Source organism: Schistocerca gregaria, chromosome X (genome assembly GCF_023897955.1).
Source record: "Schistocerca gregaria isolate iqSchGreg1 chromosome X, iqSchGreg1.2, whole genome shotgun sequence".
Taxonomy (NCBI): Eukaryota; Metazoa; Arthropoda; class Insecta; order Orthoptera; family Acrididae; genus Schistocerca; species Schistocerca gregaria.
Window position 1 is genome coordinate 149500154 of NC_064931.1, and position 24550 is coordinate 149524703.

The 24550-nt window shown below is 44.4% G+C and overlaps 1 protein-coding gene across 4 annotated transcripts in view; it reads left to right on the plus strand.

Annotated features, from left to right (window-relative positions):
• The window catches only part of LOC126298936 (filamin-A), a 496221-nt gene that overhangs the window by 405628 nt on the left and 66043 nt on the right, over positions 1–24550 (plus strand). For all 4 annotated transcript variants that reach the window (XM_049990534.1, XM_049990536.1, XM_049990533.1 and 1 more), the window contains one exon: positions 3145–3280. In XM_049990534.1, coding sequence (XP_049846491.1) covers positions 3145–3280 — 136 coding nt within the window. The remainder of the gene's footprint in view (positions 1–3144; positions 3281–24550) is intronic.

The following is a 24550-nucleotide window of genomic DNA, read 5'->3' on the forward strand; positions in this document are numbered from 1 at the left end:
GAGCGGAACTCCTCGACGTGAGTTCGTTAGGCTCAGCAGTAGCTCAACACGGCAATGACAGGGGAGGAAGAAATAGGTCGTAAGCTTAGAGGACTCACCGGAAAGTCAAATCAAGATGGCCACGTGAGAATTTGGCCTCTTTCGAGAAGCAGATCAGTGTCCTCACAGTCCTGTTCAGTCCTCTCCAAAATGTGATGCTATAGTTACAGTACCGCGGAAGAAATGGGATTTTAAGCCAAGTATTCAGAGTCTGGCATGAAAGAGCCCCTCCCCTCCGCCGCACACGCCTTAACACTACGTTATAAATAAACTCCGCGAGCCGTTGTACAGTGTATGCCGGAGGGTACATCGCACCAATATTATCCATCTTCTTTCCCATTCCATTCGCGTACTGAGAGAAGGAAAATGACTGTTTATATGCCTTTGCAGGCCAACGGCCATGTCGCAGAGGTAACACCGGTTCCTGTGAGAACTGAGGAGCTACTTGATTGAAAAGTAACGCCTCCGGTCTCGTAAGCTGGCATACTGTTTAAGAGCTGTGTGCTGACCACATGTCCCTCCATATCCGCACCCATTGATGATTGTGGCCTGAGGATGACACGGCTGCCGGTCGGTACCCGTTGGGCCTTCATGGCCTGTTCGGGCGGAGTTTAGTTTGTTTTTATATGCCTTCGCAAAAAAAAGGTTCAAATGGCTCTGAGCACTATGGGACTTAACATATGAGGTTATGTCCCCTAGAACTTAGAACTACTTAAACCTAACTAACTTATGGACATGACACACATCCATGCCCGAGGCAGGATTCGAACCTGCGACCGTAGCGGTCGCGCGGTTCCAGACTGAAGCGCCTAGAACCGCTCGGCCACTCCGGCTGGCGCGCCCTTACCTCTCTTACCTTAGTCTCATAGTCCTTATGCCAGGTATACGATAATAGTTGCATAATGAATGCAGTCTTTTTCGAATACATGTTATCTGAAATTATCCAACAGGTTTCGCGAGAGCTACGTCGACTTTCCTCCAACGATTCCCAATTAAGTTCCCCAAGCATGGACTATGACCACCCGTTAAGATCCTTGTAGCAAATCTCTGAATCGTTCGATATTTGTCAGCCCTACTTGATAAGGACTTCATACATCAAAAGAAAATTCTGGATCGGTAGCAGATTCTTTGAGTTTTCCCAGAACGCTTCCAACAAAACTGAATATTTCATTAGTTTTTACTTACATTGATTTTACGTGATCGCTTCATTTCATACCGCTTCTTCGTCTTGCCTCTAAATATTTAGTAGACGTAACGTGCTCAAAATGTTCACATCTGATTGTGTAATCAGATACTTTTTTTTTCCTTCTTTCTTAGAGGCATTGTGTTCCATTGCGAAACAAGCAAGCAAGCCAGACCCACATTTTATGGCGCTGCCGAAAAATTATCGTGGTGTACACGCTTTTTTCTCTCCATGTGGCTTCTAGTCGAAACTTTATACCGAGTTTGCGTACTTCTAACGACAAGAAACCAGATTGGGCAAAGAAATCTGCTACGCACCTGTGAATGACTCCGAGGACTCTGACGTCGTCGAGAAAGCAAATTTAAAGCTACCGTAAGCTCTTCATCCACGATCGCTTAAAACGGGAATGCCCTGTATAATTGACCCTGTTAATTCTAACCCGTTTCTGAGGCACTCTTAATTTTTGTTTTTCTCTTACCTTTAGGGTGCCAGAGTGTCACAGTGCTTTTTGCCTTCTAGGAGCGATCAGATTTTTCGAACATTGGCAGACACGCGCCATTTCGATCTCATGAGCTAAGATGGTTCACTGCCTTGCGCTCTTTTCCTAAAATAAACAAGTAATTTACAAAAAGTCTATAGCCACCTGACCATGAGCGTAGACTCTAAACCATATACGTCGAAAACAATAGCCCGTTGTGACTGGCCAGTGCTGAAGTTCCGAAACCATAGTCAATAGGATAACCTCCTTTATTCCTTTCAATGACTTTCACCTACACCTCCATATTTTCCATTATTATCTGACGGAGAGCTCTTTACTCTTTCTTCTAGTATTTTTCTTTGTCGGTGTTTGATTTCTGTGTGTCTGATTAGGTTACCCTGTACTTTTCTTTTCCTTCAGCTCAAAGAAAAGCCACACCTCGACAATATTATCCGCAATACTTGCCTAAAACCGTTAGAGATGGTGCAATAGTTAGTACGCTGGACTCTTATTCGAGAGGAACGTGGCTCAAATTTCCGTCCAGACATCTCGATTTGAGTTTCCCGCTGTTTCCCCAAACCACTTCAGACGAAATGGTTCTTCCATGATTGTCATAAAAAACTTCTGTCGTTCTCCAGAAACTTCGTTGTATAATTCAAGCTCGTGTTGTACGTAATTATCTTGGGACACTAAAGACCAACTTACCTTCTTACTGTTTTCTCTTATTTCCGGACGACAGCCATTGCAACGAAAGCTGCGATGCGACTTCCGTTGGAAGGATCTGTCGTTTCCACATTATCGAATGAAGAATCATCAATAGGGTTTTTTCTGATTATTTTTCCGACGTATCCACAAACAGCAGCTTTCTGTTTTTTATGCACAGTGCCTGCGTTTCGGTATGCGTCCTGTCATGACTATTAAATTTTGAATAATCGAAATAAATTGAAACTTGCCCCTCTAAAACTGTTGTAAATAAACCAAAGTTCTTCCGTTTTCTTTTAATGTCGTGAGTAAACGTGAAACATTTGTCACATTGAGGTAATAGTTGTTAAACATGAACATTTAAATCAAACTGCACAGTATTTAAATTTGATTGCGAAAAATTAAAAACAACTAATTTCTTGAAAATAGTTTTAAACGAGGAATGGAAAAATAAGATATTTTACAAGGCTTAGAATATAGGATATGACTGTCAAATAATGGTCTCAAGGGCGCACCGTGCGAATAGTGTTTCAGTAAAGCACTGTTAAATGAAGCACCAGGTACTTTCAATAGTGTTTTAGTGTCAGGTTGTTAGTGACGCAGATAAATGAAATTTGCCAATGTTGTTTGTGTAAGTGGAACTTTATAGGGTAGGGGAGAGGCTCTAATTTTTGTAAGCGAAGCCATTTGTTTTCTTGATATTGCCAGGGTTATGCATCGTGGTGTGTTTAACGTGTTTCAGGCGGGGCCAGAGGATTACGTGAAGCAGACGGTCGTCCAGGAAACACAACGTGTGCAAAAGACCACCACCAGCCAGCAATACAGATCTGTGCAGTTGGACAACATCCCTCTGCCCACAACAGGAGGACACGTCACAGGTAAAGAAAATCCTGAAATAGCCGTTGCCATTACCATAACCACTATCACCCCCCCCCCCTTTCTGTTATAACATTTTATCGACGATCCACTATTAGCTATACCTGTAATACTAGCACAAACAGTTGATAATACAGGGTGACAGTTATTGAACTACATTAAATAAAATCGTCATAACTTCTGAACGGTCTACATTAGGACGTTCAAACTGCACCGTTGGCGGAGGGGCATGGTGGGAATTAACATGGGCATGCATGGTTTGATTTAGCGATGAAGCCCACTTTCGTTTGGATGGGTTCGTCAGTATGCAAAATTGGCGCATTTGGGGGACTGAGAATCCGCATTTCGCCATCGAGAAGTCTCTTCAACCTCAACGAGTGACTGTGGCGTGCGATGTTCCTTGATGGCACGGTGACTCCCGAACGGTACGTAAAGGTTTCGGATGATGATTTCATCCCCATTATCCAAATGACGCTGATTTCGACAAGACGTGGGTCTTGCAACACGGAACTCGACGCCATCGAAGCGCGAGAATGTTTGATGTGCTGGAGGAGCACTTTGGGGACAGCATTCTGGCTCTGGGGTACCCACAGGCCACTGGCATGGGCCTCAATTGGCCGCCATGTTCTCCGGATCTGAACGCATGCGACTCCTTTTGTGGGGCTATAATAAAGACAAGGTGTACAGCATAACCCCAAAACCATTTCTGAACTGTAAACACCCATTCAGGTCGTCATGTACAACATCGATGTTCCGACACTTCAGCGAGTCGTGCTGAATTTCGCTGTTTGTCTCCGCCACATCATCGCCAATGATAGCAGGCATATCGAACATGTTAAAACTCAAATCCAAATGTCTGTAGTGAAGTTTACAGAAGGAATAAGGTGTGTTCACGCTGCAGATTGTAACTAATTTACGTTTTTTCATATAGTTCAATAATTGTCACCCTGTACCAACCCTTTTCACAAGACAACGTTATCTCACAAAATAAAAAAAAAGCTGAATTGCAGTGTTCACTGATAAAAAGTGAATAAAGTGAAACTAAAGACAGAGGAAAAAACTGCAAACTTGATGATGCTGTTGTGATGTGGAGAAACTCATTTGAATATTGAAATTTAATAACGTTGGGTACAACGCTATTTTCTTTCTCTTCGGATGTTACTATTTACAATATATGGACAAATTACTTTCATACAGTGCCTCTTTACCACGATTTACGTTTGGCTGTTCTTCGCGGGACAACATGAGCAAAAGGAAAAATCAGAGAAAGACATTAAAAGTAATAAAGATATGAATACTAAATGACCTAAAACTGAAATACGTTCAGAATCTTCACGAGCTAACTACGCGAATTAGGATGCACCAGCGCTGATTCACAACGTATTAAGAAGCGTCTATGGTTTTATCTCATACACTGTGATTAGCTTCGGCTAATAAAATTACTCTGTTCCCACTCCTCCACCTTTTCAGACAAAGAGAAGAGAAAAGCGAACTAAGGGTACGAGGTAATTCCTCGAGTGCCGACTAGCTATAAGTCTACGACAGTTTTACATGTGCAGTGGCACTTCGTACCTCACGAGGGAGAAACCAAACAGGATTAACGGCAGCTCAATTAGAACTCAGAAATTAGTAATAGATTTTTCAACTGTAACGTGTTCTTCCATGCCAAATGAGAGAGAGTTTTTATACACACTGCAGAAACTGTAGTATGCTTATTTTTGCTACTACCGCAGGGAATCCGATTATTCGGTTTACCTGGTTTTGTGTCTCTTGTCCTAAGAAACCTGCGACAGCATTAGGCAATAAGACTGCAACAAGACTCTCAAACATTCCCCGCAAACACAGTGTCATCTAGTAATTCATTTCGTACACAGACAGTATTGAAGCTATCAACTAACGGAATCTTAGGCCCTTCTGGGAAAGCTAATGTCAGTATATTCTTCAATCACTGATGATAGTCGGTTACTGGGCTGAGGAAGGCATTTTCTGTTCATTTCATTCTACACGAAAAATGTTTCCTTGACAGATATTTGTAACACTGTCTTCAGGCTCTGTAAACTCTGCGTGCTTCCAATAATGTTGTTACCCCTCCATTACCCCACTCCCCCAAACTGGAAAAATAATCTGCATGCAGTGTCTTAAAAGTCGTTACATCACATCTTTCTCCGTAAAAAAAAAAAAAAAAGAAAATACCTGTAAGTGAATATAAACGATACCTCTCCCCATTTTTTCCTCTCACAGTGTGTGTGTGTGTGTGTGTGTGTGTGTGTGTGTGTTTGTTACGTCATCTAGCGGTAGTTGGAGGAGATAAGAAATGCGCTGGCCAGAATAGCCCCTAATTCCCGCTAGGTTTGCCGTTTGCAGGCCGAATGTGACGCATTTGTTTGTCTCCTCTGTCCCGTTAATCAGTTTCTTAAAACAGACCACGGTTTGCTTTCCTGCGGAAACTGGTATGTTGACCGGTAAAGATAGAGCCGTAGCCGGGTTCAAACAATCAGCAGCCTGGCAAACAGACTGCCCTATTAGTGAACATGTGTTACATCTCTCAGCGCGTTGAGACCTATGAACCTGCTGGCTTCTCCAACTGTGTCGCAAGCTCAGATTCTCATCTGTTGTTGTATTCGTACCAACGACCCATACTAAGATGTTAAATGTCCATTGCTTTACAGAGCGCCGGCCAGTGCTGTTCTAGGCGCTACAGTCTGGAACCGCACGGCCGCTGGTTCGAATCCTGCCTCGGGCATGGATGTGTGTGATGTCCTTAGGTTAGTTAGGTTTAAGTAGTTCTAAGTTCTAGGAGACTGATGACCTAAGATGTTGAGTCCCATAGTGCTCCGAGCCATTTGAACCATTTTGAACTTTACAGAGCGAGGTGGCGCAGTGGTAAGCACACTGGACTCGCATTCGGGAGGACGAAGGTTCAAACACGCGTCTGGCCAGCCTGATTTAGGTTTTCCATGATTTCCCTAATTCGCTTCAGGCAAATGCCGGGACGGTTCCTTTGAAAGGGTACGGCCGACTTCCTTCCCTCATCCGATGGGTTCGATGACCTCGCTGTCTGGTCCCCTCTCCCGAATCACCCACACAACCAACCAACCAGTATGCAATAAAAACGTGATTACGGAAAGAGAGCATAGCTAGGATAACTTTTAATGATTAGAGGGGATTCGGATCGGAATCCTACCTAAACGCAGCACAAGGGCGTAGGGAAATATTTCAGTTTTCGACCAAGTATACAAATTTGCCGTTAGACTAACGGCAACGTTACAATCTGTTTATGTCGATCAGAGAAAACTGGCACTTGTTAATGTTGCTTTAGCATTGTTGTAAACTCAATAGAAGGTGACTTCTCGTTATTAAAAAAGTCCATTTGTAGAGCTGACACACACATAAAATGGGTAAATAATTTTCTCTGAAATAGATAGCTGTACTAGGAAGGGCGTCACACGGCGTCTGGCAAGCAGACTACTTGCCTCCAGATCTCGAGGGGTGCGAAAGTTAGCAGTTACAGCGAACTGCGATTCGATATAGTCGGGCAAGATCGTCTTACAGCACATAACAATAGTTGTCTCAGCGGTTGAAGGTTATCACTGTCCAGTAAACTGTATTAACTTCGGATAGGTGAACAAATAAGATTGTAGCCGTACAGCCTGTTAATTATTTTTCAAAAAGTAAACAAATACAACATGAAAACTGAAAACGCCTTGCTTCTCATTCCTTATTACACACACAACTAAACTCACCTAAAGTTAATTGTCTGAAGTCGCATTAATGCCTAACTGTGCACAAGCGCTAGCCAATAGTTACGGTCTTTATCACATCACTGTTCATTATGAGACACATTGAGTTCACGATTTGTGAATACACTCGCTCGTAGGCCAGTGTTACCAGATATTTCAGTCGGGTACTATGACTGATGGAAAGAATTGAATCCAAATTACGCTCTTATCATAATTTATTTTTCAAAGTTTCTAGCTCTTTTTTTGCAAATACACACGGGAATCTGAAGAGCAGGGAGAGTTTTCACAAATAACAGTAGCACAGTTGTTCTTTCCTTTTACACCTGTGTAGAGGGCATTAGGGCGCTAATGACTTTTCAGATTTGCTATTATTTGACACATTATTTTATTAAAACACGTGTTTACTACTGCAGATGTGTAATACTCACATCGCAGAGGTACATCTAATACTCCGCAAGGCACTGTTCAGAGCTTGCCGGAAGGAAATCTAACTATATATTGTTCCATTTGTGTACTGTGTATATACGCCTCTGGGCGTGCGCTAGTCTCTCTTGCTTACTCTTATGGTCCCTACACGAGATAAGAGATGCTGTCATAACGGACCTTCAACCTCATTCGAAGACAAGTTACTTTTCCATGAACTCTATACTGTCTTTCTTCCAAGAATTCCTATTTAAATTCCCCGAACTGTTCTGTTACAGTTCTATATGAACTAAACCGACCTTTCTCGATCCTTCCAGCGGCTTACTGAATTTATCTTGTGTCTTTTGTCACGGCTACTCGCAACAATTCCAAACATCGTACCAATACTGCAGATTTGGTCACATTAACATCTTGTATATTCTTTTCTTTACAGACCCACTGCATTTTCCCAGTACCCTTCCGATTAACACATCCTTAATATTAATTTTACATGATCGTCCCACTTCATATCGCTTCTGAGTAGCAGCCGCAAGGACTTAACGTTTTGACTTGCCCAAGTTGTTCATAGTTAACATTGTAATTATATACTATCAGGTTCTTTCTGCTTTTTGTAGGTATCGTATTACATTTATCCACATTTAAAGAGAACTAGACTCTACTGCACCTAAGCCGCGGGGGATTAGCCGAGCGGTCAGGGTGCTGCAGTTAGGACTGTGCGGCTGGTCCCGGCGCAGGTTCGAGTCCTCCCTCGGGCATGGGTGTGTGTGTTTGTCCTTAGGATAATTTAGGTTAAGTAATGTGTAAGCTTAGGGACTGATGACCTTAGCAGTTAAGTCCCATAAGATTTCACCCACATTTGGACATTTTGAACATACTGCACCTTATGTGAACATTGTCAGTCTTTCTGTAATTCCGTACCATCGTCAAATAACAATGCCTTTGTGGCCAACGGAATCTTCAGCGGGAAGTCTTGTAGTGCAGATGATTCTACCTGCTCAATCGCTTGTGTGTATTCAGGACATTGGAGGTCCTGTCAGCTTCCATGGGGCACACCCGACCTACTCAGGTTCCAGACTCTGAAGAACCACATCTTGCGAAGTCTGTACGCCAGTCTTCTCTTCGTCCTGTATTAGTTCTATTTCCAAACTGCAAGTGTCCCGATGTTCAGGTAGATATTGGGTCCAAAAGTGGGAAGGCGATGTGAAGTGTTCCCATTCGAATCTCGCGTAGGGTCGTGTGGCTCGAACCGCCCATGAGCGTTAGGGATGGGTGTCATTAGGCAGAGAAGCGGTTCCCGCTGCCGTGGTGTGCTCCACTCCCCCCATTCCGGCAGGAATGTGCGGCCTGGCCTCGGGTGTGACCAAGTCGGCTATATATATATCCGGGGCCTCCAGGCTACCGCGGCAGCGGAGGCGGAGGTGCTGACTCAGCGCCGAGACCCCCGCCCTGCCTCTGGACATCACACCTTACACAAGACGTGTTTCACCTCTCATCTGACAACGACGTCTGCCTTTAGTAATACACCCAGTAGCGCCACGTTCCTTCACAACGGCAACAGTTTCTGTCCGGACACATTACACACTGAAAGTCGTAATTTGATCTAAGAGATGTGCGAATCTGTGGCAGTTTCCGTGTGGCCAGAGCAGAGGCTGAGGACGCCAATAAGAAGAGCATTTCTGGCGTACGCCGTTCTAAGTGCAATGCATTTCATTTTTGAAATCCAGGTCTCACCTTGTTGCCGCCTGTTAAGCATATTTGACATTAATATTAAGAGAGAAAGATATTTGAGAGAACTTCAGAATTCTCATAAAAACGTATCCAGTAATGGTAAAATTCAGTAAATTATTACTTCTTTTGGCTTTTACACAAATAGTGTGATGATTGACGTGTATACTCCAAATAATAGATTTCAGATTTATTTCACAGTTCCTGTTCTCTGCATCGACGTGAAACTCAAGCTGCATTATGCGAGGCGCGTTCAATAAGTAAAGCGATACTTTTTTTCTGAAAGTAGGTTGGTTTCGTCCAGGATTCCAATACACCATATTATTTCGCCACTGTTTTGGCTGCAAATCCTATTTCTCAACGTAATCTCCGTCCAATGCGACGGCCTTACCCCACATTACTGGGAGGTTCTGTATGCCCTCATGGTACCACTCTACTGGTGGAATTCTGAGCCAACGTTTTGCTGGATGAATAACCTACCCATCACCCATGTAATACTTCCCGCGGAGTGCATTCTTTTTTTTTGGGGGGGGGGGGGGGGGGGGCAAACCGATGTAAGTCGGAGGTGGGACATCAGGTCTGTTGGGTGGGTGAGGAATAACAACTGGTGGAAGAGCGTGTCAACACTACCAACAGAGACGTTTGGTTGGGCAGCGAGGAGTTTGTGTGTGATCTGTCGATCACCTCAAATGGCTGTGCCCGTACGTTCCAACTTCCAAATTCTAAAAGTATACAAAACAGTACTGCTCTGTATACATGTTTACATTCATAGCATACACTACACATTTTAAGTAATGTGTTGGGTTGTTTTGGGGGAAGAGACCAAACTGCTACGTCATTGGTCTCATCGGTTTTAGGGAAGGAAGTCGGCCGTGCCCTTTCAGAGGCACCATCCCGGCATTTTCCTGGAGCGATTTAGGGAAATCACGGAAAACCTAAATCAGGATGGCCGAACGCGGGATTGAACCGTCGTCCTCCCGAATGCGAGCCCAGTGTGCTAACCACCGCGCCTCGTTTAAGTAATGACTAATGCAAACTGGTGGCTTAAACCATTTTAACCCTTCATCCATGAATATGGTCAGAGACCGAAACCGGTAGAGTCTCGGTTTAAAATAAAAACAGCTGATGGTTCAAATACGCATTTTATGCATTACTTACCGGCTGTTGGCAGTCATCTTCGAAAAATGTTTAAATTGTTTTTGGTCACTATTGGGCTGGCAAGTAAGGAAGAGATTCTGCGCCAGATACCGTAGTGGTTCAAATGGCTCTGAGCACTATGGGACTTAACTTCTGAGGTCATCAGTCCCCTAGAACTTAGAACTACTTAAACCTAACTAACTTATGGACATGACACACATCCATGCCCGAGGCAGGATTCGAACCTGCGACCGTAGCGGTCGCGCGGTTCCAGACTGTAGCGCCTAGAACCGCTCGGTCACACCGGCCGGCTATACCGTAGTGTCTCGTGTAGTGATAACTCGTGATCTGTTGACATGGTTCGGCTACCCACTTGTTGCTCTGCCAGAACAGGTGGACACCGGATTTTGTCCTCTTCCTTCTGTCATTATAATCAATAGCTAAACAACACTCTATACCGCACTTGCCACCGTCATCGATACGGTAGAGCTTCGCATGTTAAACGACGTCGGACGTGCAAGCTGTCTGAATGGCGTCTGCTTGAAAGTCTTGAAACAGGCAGAGAGCAATTTGGAAAGTAAAAGAGGTCGCAACTTTCCTTTTTTTTTTCTTTCATTCTACATTTTACACGAGTTTAAGAACCACAGTTTCTTCCTTGAGCTCATAATGTGATTGCATTTGTCCTATAACGAAAGTGAGACCCTACTGCGAGTGACGTGTCTGCCAAAGGCCGGGCCCCGTACAAATCTAATTGCGTGGCCTGAAATATGAAAAATATGGTGGCTGGGTGTTCTATATGCGTCTGGGACAGGAAGCTAGTGGGCGAGCTCTCGGACTCCTTCCAGAACGGCACTGGCGTCTCATTTACCTCTGCTAGCGGCGCCCGCGTTCGCCCTGTCCCGTGACAGCTGACTCATTCGCGAGGCGCGCGCAAAACGACTCATTTGTCAAAATGGCGTGATGGCCGGTGCCTGGACGGTGCTGCTCTGCCAGCGTACTGCAGCCGTGTCGTCTTGCCTGTGCGAGCGGCCTCGTCGAAATGGCAGGATATTTCTGATGTGCATTTGGACACTTGATGACGGTGCAACGGCGCGCTGCCAAAGTGCCCGGAGATCTGGCCTCGGCTCCTCTTCAATACCAGCAGGTTTTCATCTCCATTCTCTCCAGTTTGCTGCTTCCTGTTCAGTTTTGTGTGGAGATAGCACTCTAGGACTCAGTTCGCCCGTACACATCATCCTCGGCCCGTCTCTGTCCGGCTGTCTGGTTTGTAGTTAACCCCACATGCCGAAGTAAGTGTCCTACTCAGAAGTCGCGTCATGGACAACGGTGTTCCATAGCCATTGTACGCTCTCTGTTCGCTGAAGAAGCTTTTCATGTGTTAGTGTGGCTCTCGTTGGTGTCTTAAGCATCCGGTGGTAATTTTACTTAAAACTGTCCATGTTCCACATTCGTAAACATTCCAGTTATAAGTCGTAATGAATTATTTACTTATATTGATGTTATTTGAGGCGAAAGCTTAAAAAGAAAGTTTCCGTCTATGCGGTGTTCAAAATGGTTCAAATGGCTCTGAGTACTATGGGACTTAACATCTCAGGACATCACACATATCAATGCCCGAGGCAGGATTCGAACCTGCGACCGTAGGGTCGCGCGGTTCCAGACTGAAGCGCCTAGAACCGCTCGGCCACCGATGGCCGGCGTCTATGCGGTGTCTCTTGACTCGGGTTAGCTGGTTTGAATTCTGGTGGTGGAAAATTTTCACTGCCAGTATTTGTTCGGAAAGGGGAGAGAGTAGGTGGCGTAACATTGCTGATCACCAGTCTTTGGGTCAGTGTCCTGGATTAAATTCCAAACCTGTTTGCAGTGACTCTTGAAGTGAGGACATGTGTTGACGACGGTGATCCGTCTGTCGGATGAGAGCGGGAAACTCGGCGGTCCCATTGAGTAGGCTATGTGCCGGTATCGAGTTTCACCCTTCCCCTTCCCTTCATACATAACAACACAAACCCAACACTACACTGTACAAGTACTAATTAGTCATCCATGCGACACTGATAAGACACTTCGTAAGAGGTCGGAGGAAGCCAATGAACAACGTCTATTAGGACACTGCTTAAAACAACAATGCAGTTTTCCTGCGTCAGCTCCGCTGCTCTCATTTTCTGGTTTGACTTTGCAGCCGAGTTTATTGTGCAAGCAAGATCTTTCAGGTCTCATTCTCTTGGCGTTATCGTGCTTTTGACTTAAGTGAAATTCTTCACACTGACCAGCCGTTCCCTGTAGATAATTGTGTTAAACCCCTGAATTCACTGGACTTGAATTCGTGAGGACGCCGGTTCAAATTCCCATTCGGTCAGTCAGATTTAGGTTTTCAATAATTTCCCTAAGTCGCTTACGGCGAATACCGGGCTAATTCTTTGGAAGTCTATATGACATCGTCGTAGATGGGACTTCAAACCTTATTCTTCCCTTCCTTCCTTTACTCACTGCAAATTGTTTAGATTTTCCATTCGCCATTTTCAGGCTGTATTTAGTGCTAAGAATGGACGTAATTACGCTAAAAATGTCTGATGGTTCTCTTTCAAAAATGGTTCAAATGGCTCTGACCACTATGGGACTTAACTGCTGTGGTCATCAGTCTCCTATAACTTAGAACTACTTAAACCTAACTAACCTAAGGACATCACACATCCATGCCCGAGGCAGGATTCGAACCTGCGACCGTAGCGGTCTCGCGGTTCCAGACTGAAACGCCTAGAACCGCTCGGCCACAACGACCGGCGCGTCGCGAATACTTTACTTTGTTACTAAGCTTTCATAGAGAGAGAGAGAGAGAGAGAGAGAGAGAGACGTATAGTTTAATATGCTTCCAAGTGCCAGTATAGTACGACCTTTTACACGTTCACGACGTATTAGAAGAGGGGGAAGTAGTGTTACATAACAGTAAAAGCCTTGGATACATTAGACGACGGATCACACCCTCCATAATAGTGTACGGTAGCACCGAACAAATTGGTGCAGTAATCTAGGAGCGGGGCTGAAACTCCCGAAGCCCATCCAAGTTCCGCGCTACCGCTACGGTCGCAGGTTCGAATCCTGCCCCAAGCATGGATGTGTGTGATGTCCTTAGGTTAGTTAGGTTTAAGTAGTTCTAAGTTCTAGGGGACTGATGACCTAAGCAGTTGAGTCCCATAGTGCTCAGAGCCATTTGAACCATACAAGTTATCTGCAGTATCCATAAATAGATTAAGCGAATGCCACGATGGTTCCTCCCAAAATCACAAGGCAGATTACCTTTCGCATTTTAAACCACTGAGCCTGTGCTCATCTCTAACGATTTCGCCGTCGAAGGTACGTCAGACTAATTTTCCTCCATTCCTTCGTCTTCCGCTGTTTCCTTTAAACATACAATGCTACTGCCCGAAGACACTCTTGAACATGCCACGCCTGCTTCTCTCCCCAGCAGAGCTAATGCTTTGTGTCTGATGACCTCAATGTGGCGAGATGTACGCATCTTACTTTGATCATTATTTCTCATATTTGCGCGAGTACTTTGTGCAGTTCCCTATAAAGGGTATTTATACCGTTATTTGTAGCTCTCTCTCACTCCTCTTGCGAATGGAGGATGAAATAAATTTGCTTCTGTGCACTTCCATCCGGTAGCTCCCTTGTTCTCTCTTAACTTGTTACATTGGGCCATAGGTCAAATACATGATGGAGGCATTGGGTTGCGGAGGAAACATTTTGACAGGAATTTAAGTCTCCCATATAGTTGCTCTCTGTTATAGTAAAGAGAAAACATCTCGGCCAGGCAAGAGATGGCGTCGATATCAATGAATTTCTTTTTACTATGTTTCTACACTTCCGCAAGTGGAATGGTAAGTTAATATACATTTCTTAAAGTAGTTAGGTTTACTTTAAATCGATAAGCTAGGATAGAATGGTCTCTCGATGTTTGTGGTTTATCATCAACCGAAACTTATCTCAAGGTGTTGGATGGTTTACAGCTGGTCCGCTCCTTCGTTTTCAATTCTTATGGAATTAGGTACCGAATTCAAATATGGTTGTACTTGTCATGAAGATTATGCTATTTCCAAACACGCTAAAACTGCAAAACACTGATGAAAACGCAGAAAAAGTGCAAAATGTGTTGTTGGAGGTCGACGATTAAAAAGTGAATGAAGTGGGTGACACCATAGGCAAATCAGAAGTGTGTGTGTTACGTATTATACGAAGAATTGACTTTGAGAACCCTTTTTCGGAACAGGGCGTCGCATTTGTTGAAAGCTTTCCGGCGGTTCTGGAGGTAAAAGTGGAAACAAATTTCCAAGAAATATTTCGAGCACTCCAAACGATTATGTGCACAGATTTGTTAACTAACATGACACTTGAACCTACTACTTGACGACAGAAAAGAAATAACGTTTCGAGCAGTTGGTAGAAGCCGGTGGTACTTCACAAAAGTGTCGGCCATGTTGAATTCCTCTGTCGGAAAGGTTATGACCTTTGATTCCTGGGATTCAATTCTCCATATTGATCACCTTCCAAAGAAGGAAATAATATACTGCGCAAGTCTTCTGCCCCAAGTAGTTGCTAATATACGTGGTCAGAAGTCTGAACGGAACGAGATAGAATAATCTGTTATCTGGTCTGTGCACTTGTACACCAAGATGCCGCGACAACGGGTGAACTGAGGGATTTGATGATGTCCCATCGATTCCATGCGTGTCTGGGGAACGTTTGCAATTCGGTGTAGAGATTGTCAGTAATTTGCTGGCCAGTCAGGAGTATCACATAAGGGATGCTATGTGCTCTCCGGAATGTCTGTATATTTATTCCGAAAGCCAATGGATACTCCATGGCGGAGGGTACTTCATACAAATACTCTTCAGTTCTCAGATTGACCTAGGGGAATAATGATAAATCAGTACGCGTCCTAATGTTTCTTACTCTCACGATTCATAAGCGAAATGTAGGACGGTAGTGGCGGAATCGTCGTACAGCCTTCGTCGAACACCGGTTCTCTAAATTAACCGAACACAGTTTCGCGAGAATCACGCCGCCTATCTTCCAGAGATTTCAATTTCAGTTAGTCAAGTAACCTGTTACACTTTCGTATGGTCTGTACCGACCTATGGCGAACCTAGCACCAAAGTAGGTGGTCTGTCTCTAGCAATATTCTTGGAAAAAATGTCCAATAAAGTGTGTGGATCAAAAATATGATTAAGTAAGGGGAAAAAGTCATATTGTGTATCCTTTACCATTACTAGTCGTTTCGTTTCCTGTTCCACTTGCAAAGAGAGCGGTGGACAAATGACTGTCGATAAGATTTCGTATGAACCTAATTTTTCGCATCTTATCTTCGTCGGCGCCCGGATTCGATTCCCGGCGGGGTCAGGGATTTTCACCTGCCTCGAGATGACTGGGTGTCTGTGGTGTCCTCATTTCATTTCATCATCATTCATCAAAGTGGCGTATTGGACTGAGCAAAGGTTGGGAATTTGTACGGGCGGCCTGCCATTGTGACCGAGCGGTTCTAGGCGCTACAGTCCGGAACCGCGCGACGGCTACGGTCGCAGGTTCGAATCCTGCCTCGGGCATGGATGTGTGTAATGCCCTTAGGTTAGTTAGGTTTAAGTAGTCCTAAGTTCTAGGGGACTGATGACCTCAGAAGTTAAGTGCTCAGAGCCATTTGAACCATTTCTTTTGCACGGGCGCTGATAACAGCGCAGTTGAACGCCCCGCAAACCAATCATCATCATCTTATCTTCGTGGTCCTTAATGTACGTTGGCGGCAGTAGAATCATTCTGCAATAACTTCAAATTCTGGTTCTGTAAATTTTCTCAACAGCGTTTCTCGAAAAAGAACGTCTGTTTCAGTCCAGGGATTCCCGATAGAGTTCCCGATGCATCTCCGCAATACTTGCGTGTTGCCCGAACCTGCCAGTAACAAATGTAAGAGTAGCAGCCCACCTCTGAACTGCTTCGATTTCTTCCTCTAATCCGTTCTAGTGTGGATCCCAAGCACCCGAGCAGTACTCAAGACTAGGTCGCCTCGGTGTCCTATATGGGGTCTCTTTTGCAGATGAACCACACTTTCCCAAAATTCTCCCAACAAACCGAAGTGGACCATTCTCCTTCCCTACCACACTGCCCACATGCTCGCCCTATTTCATACCGCTTTGCAACGTTACGACCAGAAATGAAGTGACTGTGTCGAGCAACACACTACTAATGCTTTATCCGATTGTTAAAAGTTTGGTTTTCCTACTCATCCGCATTAACTTGCATTTTGCCTACATTTACAGCCAGCTGCCATTCAACTCACCATCTAGAAATTTTTTCTAAGTCGTCTTGTCTCCGACAACAGTCACTGAACTTTAGCGCCTTCCCGTTCACCGCAGCATCATCAGCAAACAACCGCTAATTACTGCACACCCTGTCCGCCAGATCATTCACCTATACAGAAAATAGCGGCCCTATCACACTTCCCTGGTGCATTCCTGACGGTACCCTTGTCACATTCGCCGAACACCCACCGTCGAGGACAACGTGCTGGGTTCTATTCCTTAAGAAGTCTTCGAACCACTCGCGTGCGTAGGAACCTGTTCCACATGCTCTTGCCTTCGTTAAAAGTCCACAATCAGTGTATAACATAGGACTAAAGTCGTGAACACAGGTCAGCAGACTATGGTTATGCGAGTATGTCATTTCCGCCTACGTACGACGAAGCCAATATCTTTTTAGAGGGGCGTCATTTCCCTTCTGTCTTGCCTTACTGAACAAACTGTTACTTGCTGCTTTCACCTGTGGACTCGTGAACCATGTTAGATTCATTGTTGGCAGCCAGAAGGGCAGGCTGTGAAGGCACGCCATAAACAAATCCACACGGGCTATCTCTCAGGAAACTGAAAAGTACCCTGTGTTCAAGGAAGATTAAGTTTTCAGTGCTTCCTGGCATTTTCAAAACTCCTTCATCTCCGAATAGCTACTACCACCTATATCTTTTTGGATATGCTTACTGTATTTATCTCTATCTCCCCCCCCCCTCTCCCCCCACACACTCACTTCCCTCCAATTGTAGATTGATGATCCCTTGATGTCTTTGAATGTTTCCTATCAACTGATTCCGTCTTTTGCTCAAGTTGTGCCACGACCTTCTTGTGTTCCCAATTCTACTCAGTACCTCCTCATTAGTTTCGTAATCTCTCTCTCTCTAATCTTCAACAGTCTTCTGTAGCACCACATTTCAAAAGCTTGTATTCTCTTCCTGCTAAACTGTCTATCACCCAGGTTTCACTTCCATACATGGTTACACTCCTGACAAATACTTTCAGAAGACTTCCTAACACTTAAAATCTATATTCCATGTTAATAAATTTATCTTCTTCGGAAATGCTTTTCTTGCCTTTACTAGTTTATATTTTATATCCTCTCTACTTCTGCCATCATGAGTTATTTTGCAAAACTCATCTGTTACTTCGTGTCTCGTTTCCTAATCTACTTGCCTCAGCATCATCAGATTTAATTAGACTACATTCCATTATCCTTGTTTTGCTTTCATTGAAGTTCATCTTCTATCCTCCTTTCAAGACAACGTCTATTCTGTTCTGCTGCTCTTCAAAGTTCTTTGTTGGCTCTGACAGAATTACAATGTCATCGGCGAACGTCAAAGTTTTTTCCTTTTCCCTGGACTTTAATTCCTACTCCAAATTTTCCTTTGGGTTTCTTTACTGTTGCTCAATGTATAGATTGAAAAACATCGGGTATCGGCTACAACCCTGTCTCAACCCCTTCTCAACCAGTGCTTCCTTTTCGTGCCGCTCGGTTCTTACAACTGCCTTCTGGTTTCTCTGCAAGTTGTAAAACAGCCTCTCTCCCTGTATTTTACCTCTGCTACCTTCAGAACTCCAAAGATAGTATTCCAATCAACATTGTCAAAAGTTTCCTCCAAGTCTACAAATTCTGTGAATAGAGGTTTGCCTTTCCTTAACCTATCTTGTAAGATAAATCGTAGGGTCAGTATTGCCTTGCGTGTTCCTACATTTCTCCGGAATCCAAACTGATCTTCCACAATGTCGGCTTCTACCAGTTTCTCCCATTCTTCTGTAAAGAATTCGTGTTACTATTTTGCAACCATGACTTATTAAAGTGATTGTTGGTACAGAATTTGATTTGAGCTCTGCAGCGGAGTGTGCGCTGATACGAAACTTCCTGGCAGATTAAAACTGTGTACCGGATTGACACTCGAACTCTGGATCTTTGCCTTTCTCGGGCAAGTGCTCTAGCATCTGAGCTACCCAAGCACGACTCACGCTTCGTCCTCACAGCTGTACTTCTACCAGTACCTCGTCTCCTACCTTCCAAACTTCACAGAAGCTCTCCTGCGTCTCCCGAGTTAGTCTCGGTCCGGCACACAGTTTTAATCTGCCAGGAAGTTTCGTTATCAGCGCGCACTCCGCTGCAGAGTGAAAATCTCATTCTGGAAACATCCCCTAGGCTGTGGCTAAGCCATGTCTCCGCAATATCCTTTCTTTCAGGAGTGCTAGTTCTGCAAGGTTTGCAGTGGAAGATGGGAGACGAGTTACAACTAGATTTATTCTCCGCAAGCCACCCAACGGTGTGTGGCGGAGGGCACTTTACGTGCCACTGTCATTACCTCCCTTTCCTGTTCCAGTCGCGTATGGTTTGCGGGAAGAACGACTGCCGGAAAGCCTCCGTGGGCTCTCGAATCTCTCTAATTTTACATTAGTGATCTCCTCGGGAGGTATAACTAGGGGGAAGCAATATATTCGATACCTCATCCAAAAACGCACCCTCTCGAAACCTGGACAGCAAGCTGCACCGCGATGCAGAGCGCCTCTCTTGCAGAGTCTGTCACTTGAGTTTGCTAAACATGTCCGTAACTCTATCCCGCTTACGAAATAACCCTGTGACGAAACGCGCCGCTCTTCTTTGGATCTTCTCTATCTCCTGTCAACCCGACCTGGTACGGATCCCACACTGATGAGCAATACCCAAGTATAGGCCGAACGAGTGTTTTGTAAGCCACCTCCTTTGTTGATGGACTGCATTGTCTAAGGACTCTCCCAATGAATCTCAATCTGGCACCCGCCTTACCAACAATAATTTTTTTATTTTATCATTCCACTTCAGATCGTTTCGTACGCATACTCCCAGATATTTTACAGAAGTAACTGCTACCAGTGTTTGTTCCGCTATCATATAATCATACAATAAATGATCCTTCTTTCTATGTATGCGCAATACATTACATTTGTCTATGTTAAAGGTCAGTTGCCACTCCCTGCACGAAGTGCCTATCTGCTGCAGATCTTCCTGCTTTTCGGAGCAATTTTCTAATGCTGCAACTTCTCTGTATACTACAGCATCATCCGCGAAAAGCCGCATGGAAGGCAAAGGTTCCGAGTTAGCCTCCGTCTGGCACAGAGTTTTTATCTGATAGTTCGGCAATTATCAGGTCTCTCAGCAACTGCTTTCTTTAGAATCGGAATTATTATATTCTTATTGAGGGTATTTTGACCGACTATTTACAGAATAACCGATGTGTCCTTAAGGGGTGGCTTGCGGAGAGTAAATGTAAATGTAGATGTACCTCGTCTCCTACCTTCCAAACTTTACAGAAGCTCTCCTGCGAACCTTGCGGAACTAGCACTCCTGAAAGAAAGGATATTGCGGAGACATGGCTTAGCCACAGCCTAGGGGATGTTTCCAGAATGAGATTTTCACTCTGCAGCGGAGTGCGCGCTGATATGAAACTTCCTGGCAGATTACAACTGTGTGCAGGACCAAGACTCGAACTCGCGAGACGCAGGAGAGCTGCTGTAAAGTTTGGAAGGTATGAGACGAGGTACTGCTAGAAGTAAAGCTGTGAGGACGCGGCGTGAGTCGTGCTTGGGTAGCTCAGTTGGTACAGCACTTGCCCGCGAAAGACAAAGGTCCCGAGTTTGAGTCTCGGTCCGGCACACAGTTTTATCTGATAGTCCGGCAATTTTCAGGTCTCTCAGCAACTGCTTTCTTTAGAATCGGAGTTGTTATATTCTTATTGAAGTCTGGGGGTATTTCGACCGTCTTACATACCAGATGCAAGAGTTTTGTCACGGCTGGTTCCTCCGAGACTATCCTCCGGGGACTTACTTGTATTTAGATCTTTCAGGGCTCCTAGAATTAATGCTACTACATTATCCGGAAGTTATGTGAAAAATTTTGAAACTAATATATGTAAGAATATTTTTTTTTAATTTAGTTATTTTGCGGAGAGGGAGGAGGATCGTGGCACTCGTAGCGCCCCCTCCAATCCCGCCACCCTCGGATCCTCACCTGCGTATTTCAGAACTCTTAATCAATTCTCCTATTCCGGAAGAAAGCTACGGTATTGCGGTATCTGAAAATTCCACGTCGGGGGCCGATTTCCGGCACCCGAATCGCGAATGTCGGGCATCGGAAGAGCGAGGTGTGCGAAGTAATTGGCCACGGAGGAGTGGCAGGGGGCGGCGCGTCTTTTCTGGAACAAGATGGCGGCGGAGCTGCCCCCTCTGGCGCGGCGGGCGCGGGCCGCGGGCTCAGTCAGTATGTTCGCCTGGGACGGCGCGGAGGCCGGCGCTCACGACCAGTTCACGTGGACCGAGCTGTCGCAGCTCTTCCGCGCCTTCTACAAGCGCGTCACCATCAGTGAGGTGGACCGCGAGGAGCGACCCATCTGCTTCAGCGCTCCCACCGCAGGCATCCGCCGGCCCGACCACCTCGACTTCTCTCCACTCAATTTCCTCGCCTGCTACTTCGTCAGCTCTCACAAAGGTTCTCTTTTCTACACGCGCCGTCTACTGGCTCATTTCCCGCAACGCCCTCGCAGCGGTTGCTATACTGTAGTTCTTAGAACGCCCTTTTGGTACCTTCTTTCCTATTTTGTTCGTCTTTAGAGATTCCAGAGCTTCTATTTTGGCGGTGTAACACTAAACTCCCTATAGATAGTTACATGATTGCCGTAGACTAGCATATCTAAATCTTCCACTCAGCGAGCACTGTCCTGGAGGAGGAGAGCTCGCACCGCCGCTTTAGCCCCAAGGCGTCGCCCAATCTGTTCTTTGTTCCTATACTTCCCTTGGACGTAAGAGACAAACTACATAGTTTGCGTTCTAACTTTTTTTTTACACAATAACCTTAGTTTTACCTTAATGACAGTTCATATTTACTAGTTAACAATTTATGTACCAAGTGTAATAAGTTTTGTTGCAGTATTACATAGCAAAAAACTAGTCTCGTACCTATGTATTCGATCGGTATGAGAGGATTGAGGAGCTAATAACGATGTACTGAGACGCCTTTAAAATCGCAATAATCATTATGGAGTTCTGGAGGAGAGGTTGCTAAATAGAGTCGAGTAGATTGATTGTTGTCCCAATCTGAGATGGCAAAGGCACGGCAGTCACTCATTGAGACACGTTTCTTATGATATTACAACTCCCCGCCCCCCCCTTTTTTTAAAGACATTAGACATTGTTGTCTTACAGTGGAAACAAACATTATTACAGTGTAGAAAGAGTGTCTTTATTAGGTCCATTAGCAGAAAGCATTACACTGCAATGAATATTTGTAGGGCAACGCTCCGTGGTTTGTGGGTAGTGTTGGTTCCTCGTGGAGGCGTGGTCATGGTGTTGAGTCTCGGCTAGGGCATTCATTTTAAATTGGCGTCACTGTACATGTCCTGCATAGCCAATGGATTTGAAGTGATTATATGCAAAATAATCACAGTAAGCTATCAATATATGTAATAACCATGTTTAATTGTGTTGATGCATAAATAAAGGGCAACATTCAATTAATAATTGTTGGGCTACAAACCATAAACAAGGGAAGTAAAATAGCTTTACGGACAGAAAGAAATTTGCTCTTTATACTAAAAAGTCCAAATCGTAAGCATACATTTCCAAACTGTTACCCCAGGAATGAACAGTAAACTTAAATGAACTTTCTTCCGGGCTATTATTAAAAAGCCCGTGAGCTGCTCACAGCAATGAAACTACTGCAACAGTATCACTAAATGTAACAAACGGTTCTTAAAATTTAAATATAAACACAGATCATTGTCTCCAAAAACCTATACTAGCCTTCTGGTGCCACGAGAGCTTCGGTGCAAGTATAATTAAATAAAGTATTATTATTTCTCGTTAGAACCATGGCTGATGACACTATGGATCTAGAACGTTTAATCTCGTAAAATATTTAGAGAATAACCGATGTGTCCTTAACGGGTGTTAGGCTATAAATTTCAAAGGTTCGGTCATAACATTCTGATCCTTGTCGTCTGGTAGTGATCGTGACATCGTCCTCCGATGACGTTTTGTGTACATGAAAACTGAAAACTGCCAAGTGGCAGCATAATCCGTATTGCATGTCAAGCTATACGAGATTTCCTTTACAATAATTGGCTGCCGGCCGTTGTGGTCGAGCGGTTTTAGGCGCTTCAGTCCGGAACCACGCAGCTGCTACGGTCGCAGGTTTGAACCCTGCCTCGGGCATGGATGTGTGTGATGTCCTTAGGTTGGTTAGGTTTCAGTAGTTCCAAGTTCTAGGGGACTGATGACCTCAGAAGTTAAGTCCCATAGTGCTTAGAGCCATTTGAATAATTGGCTGGGTGAGTTGGTTCGCACTATGATATTACCACGCAACCACACGTTCAACCGCGCCTAATAAACATCTGTGCTGTTGAACTCAGTCTTCAAGTTGATTCTGTTGGTTGGTTTCACTAAAGAAAAGCAACACCAAAAATTTCATCCACTCAGGCTATTCTACATGATGATATAACTAACAGCTTCAGGTGTACACAGACAATAATTCACATTCCGTTTAAGAAACTGAGAAAACTGTTACGTCACTAGAGTGAAACCCGTATGATATGGCAGACTTGTTGCAATAGTTTTGAGCTGTAGAGAGATAAACCAGCCAAGCAACCGCCGTAATGTCGTAGACTTTTCTGCTTCTATCATCAGAAAAAATGAGCACGACTCCCTATATTTCTTCAAATATCTACAATACGTTCGTTTTAACAGAAATGAAAACATGATTCTTCAGCTTCTATAAACTCTAGGGACCACTTTGATGTGCATGGAAGAGGGTAATTGGCATGGTACCACGTGTTACGATTTTTTTGCCGTTCCAACCACACAGGGAACGCGAGAAAAATGGATGCTGAAATGCCGCTGTGCGTGCTGTAATAGGTCCAATTTTGTCTTCACCGTCCTTACTTGACAGGTACGCTGGGAGCTGAAAAATACGTTTATATTCTTCAATTAATACTGATTTTTCTATATTTTTCGCTCGTTGTTTTACGTCATCTTCAAGAGTCTGCCAGCTCTTGTTTTTCATTATTTCCACAACGTTCTTACGTGAGTCAGGCAGACTTGTGACATTCGTGCCCCCCCCCCCCCCCCTCCTCCCCCTGCTGAGCATACGTTAATAAATGCTAGTTGATATGATCCCCACATACGTGAGCAATATTTTAAAGTGATTGGTAAGCTGTCTCCTGTGTAGCCTGTCTACATTTTTCCAGTTAATTGCATTGCATTGCACCGAACCGTCGTCTGCGAAAAGTTTGAGGTTTTTATTAATATTGTTCAAATGGCTCTGAGCATTATGGGACTTAACTTCTGAGGTCATCAGTCCCCTAGAACTTAGAACTACCTGAACCTAACGAACCTAAGGACATCACACACATCCATGCCCGAGGCAGGATTCGAACCTGCGACTGTAGCGGTCACGCGGTTCCAGACTGCAGCGCCTAGACCCGCTCGACCACACCGGCCGGCTATTAATATTGTCTGACAAGTCATTTTTATACAACATGAACAACAAGGGCATCTTTCCAAATGACTGAACGTCCCTCATCTGAAGCTAATAGCCCGCCTACAGAACTAAGATATTTTTGCGTTGCTCGCGTACTGCAAGAATGGGAATAGAATATGAATATTGCCATTGGCGACGTTAAACGGAATCATTGCTTTAGAACGAATGAATACATCGTTACTTGCTTGAGTACTGATGTCCACGGAGCGGGTTGTGCTAAATCCAAACGGATCAAATATATTATCATCTTAATCAGAGGCGCATGGGCCCTAATTTTAGAACCCATGATTTGAGTAAAGGTATTTGCTGCTGACAGTATCAGACTAAAAAAGTAAAAGCTTCAGGAGTCTACTCTTGGTCATTATCAGCACCATATTTCTCTGA